The sequence below is a fragment of the Sinocyclocheilus anshuiensis genome, unplaced genomic scaffold (genome assembly GCF_001515605.1).
Source record: "Sinocyclocheilus anshuiensis isolate Anshui unplaced genomic scaffold, SAMN03320099.WGS_v1.1 scaffold1036, whole genome shotgun sequence".
In the NCBI taxonomy this organism is placed as follows: Eukaryota; Metazoa; Chordata; class Actinopteri; order Cypriniformes; family Cyprinidae; genus Sinocyclocheilus; species Sinocyclocheilus anshuiensis.
The window spans coordinates 489434-500493 of record NW_015550226.1 but is presented as its reverse complement, the minus strand read 5'-3'; the positions used below and the strand labels follow the sequence as shown (position 1 = coordinate 500493).

Genomic DNA, 11060 nt, shown 5'->3' with positions numbered 1-11060 from the left:
GTGTATATATATATATATATATATATATATATATATATATATACATACAACCACCAGTAGGAGTACACTCCCACTACCCTAGGGGGCACCAGTCATTGCTAGATAGCACAGATAAGTAGTCATAATGGAGGTCAGCTATTTTTCAAATGGTCTACACAGCTGAATTTATTTTGGTTGAATTGTCATTGGTTACTTTTCATTCACTTTCCATTCATTTGTTAATCACATGGTTACACATAACAAAATAAATTCAAAAGTTCAGTGTTTTTTCCCCTAGTTTTACATTACAAAAAGAAAAGATGGAGAAGTTGTTTCAGTAATGTGATCAGAAATTCCACGTATTGATTTAAGAAGAGCAGTAATGAGAAGTGAAGTGTGTTTACAGTGTGTTTTGAAAGCCTTTACTGTGCAGTTTTACAGTGTGTTGTGTTCACACGCAGTTTAACATTTGGATCAAGTGTAGTGCAGTGTAGTTATAAAAAAAAAAGGAAGAGAAAGGACAACCCAGGCAAAAGATCCACTTGTACCAGGATTACAAAAAAATCCCAGTGTTAACCGATATCTTATTTGTTGCACATTTGCATAGATTCATGTCAGGTAGTACTAGTTAAACACATTTTGAGTCTCCTATGCAGACAGAGCTACACTAGCATAATATATATATTTTTTCAAGTGAAATGCAGCATTTGTATTCCAAGCTGTTTGAATTTCTGTGAAACACCTGACTTTGTATTGTGGACAGACTTTTCAAAGAGCCTGTTCAACTTTTGCACTGGACCTACGCCGTAGCCTTTGCACAGTGGTCTACACGGATCATAGTTCATAGATCTGCATTGATGTCTAGGCATCTGTTTATCTCTCATATTATGATTGGTATTACCATTATATGGTTTATTTTTAGATCATTTAGAACATTTTTTAGAACAGTAGATTCCTTTACCTTTTACGTAATGTATGTAATCATCTTTCATGAGATGCTTCAAGCAATCAAGCTCTGTAACATTCATAGATGCAAAGCTACTGCAGATATATTTTTATTATTATTATTATTATTATGCTGGTGGAATATCTTAAGTTACAAAGATGATGAATCACAGCTGTTGTGATCTACACCAAGGCTACAGCGTAGGTCTGACAGAAGTGTAAATTGCCCTTAACCTGTTTATTGGATTATACCACTGGAAAATACCACTTTTTAGGTTTTAGTCATTTTTATGATTAAATATCTGGTCTCATTTCACTTCAGAATGCTACAGAAGGAAAAGGAAACTTGTGTACACATGTACAGTGCTTGAATATTTAGGTTTTGTTAATATAACATTATTTAAAAAATAATGAAGCATTGATTATTTCATGCAATGCAATTACAATTTGTGTTTTATTTAAGCATTATTTGGTTGTAAATGTAAAACTCTGTATTTGTATTTTTGAAGGGATCATCAACAGTATCTGAACACATCCCAACAGACTCACCGGAGTCACAAGATGAGGTATTTGGTAAGAAATTTTTTTTGTGTTATTTATTAATTTGCATATATATATTTTTTTGTCTGTATATCTACTAATCAGGGATTACTGGCAAGATGTGCTCAAGTCTAGTTGTGTAAAGTTAAGGCTGCCACTCCTCTTCTGTACTTTGAACTGATAAAACCTGAATCCTTACATTGGAAAGCATCGTGGATGGTTCCCTAGTCTCAGCCCGGCAATAAACTGTCCAGGGGCCCAGAAACCCTAGCGGAATTCCTGCATATCGCACACAAAGCCGCAAAGCACTTTATGCGTTTGGCAAGCTCTGATCTGACTGGATGGCTTTTACGCAACTTTCCAGAGTAAAGGGCGCACAAGTTATGAATCCATCTGGAAACCAAACCAATGTGCTGAATTGATATAAAAAATACTAGTCACTGGATTTGATGATGTGGCAAATCAAAGATATACTCTAGTTTTGTCTTGTAATATAGTTTTGTTTAAGACAGTAAGTAGCAAGGAAACTAGATATAGATGTATTTATTACTTTTGGGGCAAACTGAAATTCGCATGCAGAAACACACATGCAGAAGTCTGTTATTTCCCTACTACCATTCATAGCCATTATTTGAGTTAGTGTACAAATGGTGTGAAATGTGGGAAGTGTATAGGTGTGGACAGCAGTTTATTACTGAGAAGTTGTTCCACATCCTGATATCATCAGCAGGTGGATTGCTTGAGTGGAATAATACGAATGTTTATCTTCACTCTAAATTAGGCTGCTTAAAAAAAATTAAAATTTTTATTACAAGCTTTTTGTGGCAATAACCATGCATACAAAAACAATAATAGCTATGTTTTTCTCTGCATGTGTGTTCTGGAGTGAGTGAGCAGATGACACAGTGGTGTTTCTACTGCATGTTTAAGGTTGTTGGAGCTAACACCAGCTGGCACAGGCTCCAGAGAGACTACAGGCTTCTGCGTCCATATTCAAAAGCTCATATTGTTCAGAAAGCTAGTCTGTCACTGCCTTCACTGTTCACTGCCCAAACGTCATTGTTCTCTTTCTCTCACTCTGTGTGGAAATTATGTTATTATCTACTACTATTCCAGTGGTTGTAACTACAGGGCTCCAAACTGCGACTAAAACGGTCGCATTTGCGACCAAAAATATTACTTTGCGAGTGAAGTTTTTGCTGAGGTCGCCACTGGCGACTATATATATTTACATGTCATAACTTAAAAAATTGCATGTAATGCCCTTTTTCCTGATTGTTTTGCGATCACATCTTTTGTTATGTTCACGTATTAAACTGAGACTATGCTTGCGCATCAAAGCTTTAGTGGAAAAAAGAGTTTCAAACAGTCCTCATCTCTGCCGCACAGCAGCATTGACAGCACACCTGCTAAACGCAGCTCAGTTGTGCAGCGCGAGGGAGATCGAAATGACATGATGATATTACGCAGCGCCTGAAAATAGGCTAACTTCCGTCAAGTCGGTCTTAGTACACGATGTAACTACAGAAGAGTCGAGTTTTAAATAGGAAAAATATAGAAACTCTATGGTCAATTTTGAGCGAGATGCTAACGGTCTAATCAGATTCAATGATCTATGCTAAGCTACAGCTAAAAGTGCTACCGCCATACCCGGAGATCGGCTGAACGGATTCAAAAATGGTAAAACTCAACTGTTTAACTCTAGGGGAGTTGGAAAATGAGCCTATTTTTAAAATAGTGGAGTGTTCCTTTAAAGAACCATCTCTTTCTCAACTTTTTATAATCTGAAGATGTTTAAGGTTCTTTATGAAACCATTTCGACAAAAAAGGTTCTTCTATGGCATCATGAAGCACCTTTATTTTTAAGTGTATGACAACATTTACAGGATGCATTGAGGAGGAGCCCAAACTACACTCAGTGGCCAAGTGATGCTTATGGTCCACGATATTGGTACAGATTCTGTGTAATGAACAATTCTTTGTGACTGAATATTTCAAGCTGGAAAAGACATTTAGTTCCCACTTTAAGTGAACCTTAGTTCCCAGGTCATCTACAAGATGGATTAAAATGCTGATAAAGTCAAGAAAAGATGAGACATCAACACATGACAGTAAGATTGAAATGTTAAAATGTAAAATAAATAAATAAATAATACAAATAAAATAAATAAAACACGTTTATTCTGTGGCACCTTAAAAAATAATTTTTTCTTATAGGAGCCAATGGCTCCTTACGTGATTTTTTTTGTCTGGAGCCCTGAACTACAAACTATTTTAAACAGCATTTTTCTTCTTTGATCATTAAAGATGCAGTTTGTTTATTTATTCATTTTTAATGAGATTACATTAACTGACAAATTGTATGGAAACTACATCAGAACCATTTGTGAGGTAACTGGGGAAAAAAATTAAAATAAAAGATAATGGAACACTTTAAAGAAATGGTGGTCAGTTACAGCACCTGCAATATAGATCTTCTCTTATACATTTAGCCTATGTACATTTTAATTGCAAATATTAATGTTAAAAAAGTTAATGTTCGTATTTGGTAGAGCAGTGTTTCCCAACTTTTTTTAGTCGCGGCACCCTTTGGAAATTTTGACAACCTTGTGGCACCTTACAAAATTAATTTTGTCACAATATTTGAATTTCTAACTTCGATATGATAATTTGAAAAGTATAGATATTCGGTGCAACAGGGAAGAACTGCAGAATATAATGTCATACAGATATTTTTAATATTATTAAAAGAATTTGTCCATCAATGGTGGCAATCAGTAGGCTAATTTCTAATGAAGAGACCAATTTATATGACAGATTTTAATGTAGGCTTTTATACATATGTAAACATTATTTAATTACCATTATAACTAGCTATCTCACAAATTTTTGCTCACTCAATGTTTTTTTAATTTTACAGTGGGGTAATTTTGGTGCAGTAGCACGAGATAGCTTGATTTCAAACTTTGAATTGAATAAAAAATGACAAGTAAGCAGTCAGGTAGGGCTATTGCAGACAGAAACAATACTGTACTACATCGATGTTTCCTGTCGGCTCAATTTTTGAGTGGACTTTGCTGTTCCGATGAGCATGAACGGTATACGAGTGGAGCGACTGAGCGGAGCGCACACACGCATAGAGCGGGATAATACGCAGAGCGTCACACCACGTGAAAGTGAAACCTGAGCGGTGAACTAATTTTCGGCAGCCGAAATTTCGGTGCATCTCTAATTATTGGCGACATCAGAAATGGATATTATATAATAGATGCTTTTTTGAACATTTTAGCAATTTAAAAATATTAAAAAATGATTTTTTTACACGGCACCCCTGCTCTCGACAGACGGCACCCTGGTTGGGAAACACTGTGGTAGAGTTTAGTGTTTTTTCCCCCATATAGAATCAAAATATAATATAGAAGCCAGATATTTGTAGCAGTTTTTCTGTTTACCTTTTATTCCCTTAAAATGTCTTAATTCATGTGTAATCATATTGTATATTTTACACTTAAACAGCAAATAAAGGAATTTGACCTTGAAAAAATCAATTGCTGCAAACGTATGGGCCTACATGTTTAGACTACTGAACATCAAATGATTCATTTGATGTTCAGTAGTCTATAAAAATGATTCATTTGATGTTCAGTAGTCTATAAAAATGATTCATTTGATGTTCAGTAGTCTAAACATGTATACGTTTGCAGCAACTGATTTTTTCAAGCTCAAATTCTTTATTTGTTGTTTAAGTGGAAAAGCAATGCCCAAATAATAACTTTGTATTTATTTTCTTGTAAAGCAAATTGAGTCCAATCCAGTTAATGTTTTAGTAGTTTATCATGCCAGTGTATTTCTTCTCCTCATTAGAACTGCAGTAGAAAGAGTTTTGAATAAATAAGAGGAAAGTAATTCTCTCAGCATAGTTTACGTTTTACTATATTTAAATCCAGCACAGTATCAGTGCAGAAAGTGTGAATATGTTGTGTTTGTAACACATGTATTTGTTAACACTGCTTCACTGATTTACGTTTGGCAGTGCTGAAATATTTGTGAACATTCTCACATAAATTCAGTCAAAAAATGGAAAACACAGTTTTTCTAATTTACTCATGTTAGTTGTGATCTACACAACAAAACTGTTTTTCTTCCTAACTTGATGTGCAATACTAGATACAATTATCAAGGGCAAATATTAACTTTATTAATTTTAACAAATAATAACTTAAAATATTGAGCTCTATCGTACATAGTCAAGTATGTACACTTAGAGCTCAATTTATTTTTGCTGTAGAAATTACTGAAGCTGTACTTCTCAGTATACTTTGCATGCGTCTTAATGGAGAGAGTAAAGAGGGAGACTTAATAGTATTTAATGTTCAGTTATGTAGAGAACCGTTTCAGTTACACAGGGTTATCATTGTGGTGCTTTTACATAAAGAGGATGTTTTGGCAGGTTTATACAATGAGCATTTAATACTAAGCATACTAAGGTCACCCAAAAATTTAAATTCTGTCATTAATTACTCACCCTCATGTCATTCTAAACCTGTTAGACCTCCGTTCATCTTCGGAACACAAATTAAGATATTTTTGATGAAATCCGAGAGCTTTCTGACCCTCCATAGACAGCAAGGATCCTAACATGATCAAGGCTCAGAAACATAGTAAAGACATCATTAAAACAGTCCATGTGCCATCAGTGGTTCAACCGTAATATTCATTTAACCGTAATTGTTGAATAAAGTCGTTGTTTTTGTTTTCTTTGTGCACATAAAGTATTCTCGTAGCTTCATAAAATTACGGTTGAACCACTGATGTCACATGTACTGTTTTAACGATGTCTTTACTACGTTTCTGGACATTGATTGTGGTAGGACCCTTGCTGTCTATGGAGGGTCAGAAAGCTCTCGGATTTCATCAAAAATATCTTAATTTGTGTTCTGAAGATGAACGGAGGTCTTACGGGTTTGGAACAATATGAGGGTGAGTAATTAATGACAGAATTTTCATTTTTGGGTGAACTATCCCTTTAACATGCTTATTTAGCATGTTAATATGTGCTATTGCTAGCTAATTGTTTGTTCATTCACCAGCTAACACAATCTTTTAATTAACTGATGTGACAAAAATATATAAAATTGAATACACTGTCAGGGAAATCAAAATCACTTTGACACTGCTGAAGTCATTTACAAATAACTTAATTCCATTATGTTTAAGTGATGTGAACAAATTATGTTTGTGTAACTGATTCATTTGGTTATATCTTGATTAAATCATGCAAATTCAGCACACTTTTTTTTCCCAGTGTTGTTCAATTTTCAAACTTTGTGCAGTGTGTGAAAATGTCAACTTTCAAATTCTGTTCTTAGTTCAAAAAGAAAGCAAGTGCAATAATACCAGAATATCTTTCTTACTGATGTAAAAGCCACAAATGGTGAAGGAATAGAGGTTATGTTGTGTATTACATATGTTTAACAACTGACAATATTTTCTCACTTGTGAAGAATAGAATACACCCCAGAGGGGTTCAGTCGTCAGACGCAGGTTCATATTTTTGTAATTTTTAAATGTTTGAAATAAAATAAATAACTGTCATGACAAATTTATTAACAGTATTTCAAAACTTGATATAAGCTACAAATTTTTAAGGGTCTGTCATTTCGACTAATTGCTCTATATCTGGCAAACACAAAGTCCAACCACAATGAAACTTAATACACAGGCAACAGGACATTCTAAAAAAATATAGAAATGTTTTTTCACTTTGCCCATAAGGGGCGCAACAACTAAAAAGCTCTGCAACAGTCTAATCAAAGAAAAATTTAATGTATATCTTCTAGCTTTAAAACTACTTTCACAGTTATCAAGCCATAAATATATTTACAGAAAGACATCAGAAACATTTTGCCCACTTTTATGAAAGCCTCGGCAGTGAGCTCTCACTGATGCTTTTTATTTATACTTACATTTAAAAAAACAGGAACCAAATTAAAATATTGAAACAATGTCACAGAGTCTAGTGTGACCACCACGTAATACATCATTATATTCTAAACGTATCTCATTTGAGAAAACGTCCTCCAATTAATTTCCATCCAAACACTGTGCTGCCATGATAAATGAGAGCACAACACAGCTCACAGTTTAAAATACAGTGTTTTTAGAAAAAGAAAGTGTTTTTATTATTTCTGTAGCCATGCATCATCTATCATAATCATGGAATGGAAAAAAATGCTTTTAAGCAGGTGTTAAAGAATGTTAATTTCAAAAACAGGATTAAGAACCACTGAAACAAACTCTCAAAAAAATGTAAAAATTGTTTTGAAGTCTGGATGTAATATACTTATGTTATTTTATATATAATGTGTGTGTGTGTGTGTGTATATATGGTCACCTTACTTTAAGGTTCAATTCTAGCTATTAACAAACCATTAACTATGACTTCTGCCTCAATAAACTCCTAATTTGCTGCTTATTAATAGTTAGTAAGGTAGTTAAGTTTAGGTATTGGATGGGATTAGGGATGTAGAATATGGTCACTCAGAATGTGCTTTATAAGTACTAATAAACAGACCATATGTTAATAATAGGCACGCTAATAAGCAACTAGTTAACAGTGAGAATTGGTCCGTATACTTTTTTTCTCTGGCCAAAATATTTTGGCAGTTGAAGTTTACTAAATATATCAGCTGTAGCTTTTTTTTTGTAGTTGTTACAGTTGTTTATAGCACTAAGTGAATATTCTGCTGCGGTTGTCGTGTAGAGAATGAGATGAGGAATAGCTGGTGAATGTTCAATGACAGTCAAACAGATGCGGGACTGTCTTTGGGGCCTGTGGGCGCCCTCGGGTTCTCGTGAATGCTGCTATAGAGAGGATTTCATGCAGGGGTGGGAGGCCTGGACACAGACCGCATGCCTATAGCCCCTCTCACAGACATGCTTCCCGTGCCTCAGTCCCACTGCTTCATACTGTGTGGGTCTGTTTGTTGCAGCAGGGCTTTAGCTGAGTTGGGTTAACTTTTCTCTGAAATCTGATCAATCTTAGAAGTATCTTTTACATCTTTTGTGGTGTAGTGATATGTGAAATCTTTGGTGCATGATCCAGACACTGCAACCATATGCATATAGAAGGAGAATATACACACTAGCAGAATAACAATAGATCCAAAATACACAATTATTTAAAAAAGAAAATATATACAGATTAGACAAATGCATGGAATTGAAATATATACATATGCCATTTTCGAGGCCAAACTAGAAGTGGGAATATCCTGTTTGAAATGTCCCACACCAAAACACTGAGCCATGACTCGACAAGGATATTTTGTGTTCTGCTAGCTAATGGGCAAAATTCAGACGACCGTCCCAAAATAAGTATATTGTCATTTGTTATTCAAAACTATCTAAATGCCAGATGATGAAATGCGCTTCTAGGTGTTCGTGCTATATAGTTTTCTATTAAACAAGCAAAATAAGTGAAAACATATGTATTTATTGATATACACAGACAACTGTTATAGTATATTTATTTTACATTGCACATTCATACAATACATGTAGCAAAATACATAAAAGTGTATTTTTAAATTCCACATTCCACCAGCTGTCTATGCTTATTGGTCACCGCCATCTTGGAAATGAGATGAAACTCAGTGCTGCCACAATACTGAGGGAAATCTCGTGTGATAATCATTGAAGCGAACAACACTGTCAAATTAATGTCTTATTTACATTGTTGTTTTTTATAATGAAAGGATTTGCGAACGTACTTCAGCACTTTCAGTGTATACCGTGCAACCACAGTCCTGAGACTCTTATTTTTTTTTTTAAATCCCATGGTTTGTGTTCTGTCGTTGTTATATTCTCACTTCTTTTGATGATGTCTGAATTTCTAGTTACAAAGCAATATTGTCATCTTTACCTGTTTCTAGTTTTGCACCTCTTTTTTGTGCATATGCTGGGTACTTCTCAATTAGAAGTCTGCATCCAGTAAAGTTATGTCCTTCTTATGCACCTTATTTTTTAATACAAGCGCAGGGGCAGATTTTGTAACCAAATAGCTTCATGGCTTGTCTATGTCATAAATGTTTCTGCCCCCATGGTCACAGCATGAAAATATTATTAACATTTAAATGTGAAAAAAATGTTTACTGACTTTCTGTTAATGCAATTCACTTAATGACCAACTGTCTGTGGTCTCCCAGTAGTTTACATTACACACAGTTCAGCATTATGTGATTAATTTACAATAAATAAATAAATAAAAATAAAAATTAATGGCTTCATCTCCTAAATCATTTTTTTTTGTATTGCATTGCATAATGAAATGGGATGATCTCATTAATTTCCCTTGAATTCTTTGAATTTGAATTCTTTGAATGTGTGCAAAGGATTGTGGGTTATCGAAGGATAAGCTTGCTGCATCTTTCAAAATACGCTGAATGAAAGACACAAAATGAAGGCTGCTTTTCAAGGATCCTTCGAATTGACATAGCCTTCGATGGAGCTTAATGTGGCAGCATTTGCAGACTTACTAGGATACAGCCTTTGAATTTAACATAATTTGAACCCATAGCCTTCAGTTTCCTCTGTTCATTGTCAGCGTGTTTAAACTTGTCTTTGTTTAAACCTTCCTCAGTTTTGTTCCACTGGATTAGAAAAAGAAAAGAACTAGGCCTATATAACTCAATTTTTGTTTTGTATTGCATGATCATGTCTGAGGTTGGGGACAGTTTACCTCGTCACTGCAGTTTACGTAGTTATGGCCATTTAATCTGGTTCAACTAGCTTCAGCAAGGAACTTTTAGCTTCTTGTATCATGCTAGTGTGCAACAGAGAATTCAGTGTTGAATTCAAATGGGTCAAGCGATCACAGACTCGCTGTGTTCATCACTGCATAGAGCGGCTGGCTTTGCTGATTGACCCACTACTTGACCTGCCCACCGGTTGCTCCCGATGCCCAGTCCATACCGTGCATTCTAACCAGCATGCAACTTTGTTCAAGTTTATATGTGCTTGCATTTGCTTAATTGTCTAAACCAAGTATTCAAAAAAACAAACCGCATTACTGACCCTTTTCCTCTCAGTAATAACATTACTGAACAATAACGTTTCACCAAGGCATGAACCAACACTACATGTCAATGATCTCTTTGTGGAGATGGAAGGCACTAGGGTTGTGCCGATTGACGATAGTATCGTGTATCGACGATAGACAGAGATATCGCCTGTGGCTGATGCCTTTGACGATAGCAAGACGATTATTATTATTATTATCATTATTATCAGGCTAGTAATACTATCTAATTAATATTAGGTCTTATTTGTTGCATTATATTTCTTTTTCCGCGTTTTTACAGTATTGCGCGTTCTAACCAATCACACGCGATTATGCTGAGCTTATGAATGCAATGGTCAATCAGATGTGTTCAGGTGAGTCATCACTGAAACAGAGGAGTTCTGTTGTTCAGCGCGCGCTGACTGAATTCTGACTCGCGAATTCTCTCATTATAAACAACAAAGTGCAGATGTACGTGCGATGTAAGTATAAGAGATTTATTCGTCATACAGTGTATATTCACTGATTTTAACGG

The 11060-nt window shown here is 35.0% G+C and overlaps 1 protein-coding gene across 3 annotated transcripts in view; it reads left to right on the top strand.

The window, feature by feature from the left end:
• Positions 1-11060, top strand: part of LOC107661001 (myelin basic protein-like) — a 33271-nt gene that overhangs the window by 6827 nt on the left and 15384 nt on the right. For 2 of the 3 annotated variants that reach the window (XM_016450439.1, XM_016450438.1), the window contains exon 3: positions 1434-1497. Coding sequence is in view for 1 of the 3 variants with exons in the window: in XM_016450438.1 (XP_016305924.1) it covers positions 1434-1497 (64 nt within the window). In the remaining 2 variants the exon portion in view is untranslated. The remainder of the gene's footprint in view (positions 1-1433; positions 1498-11060) is intronic. The other variant, XM_016450440.1, reaches the window with a different exon arrangement.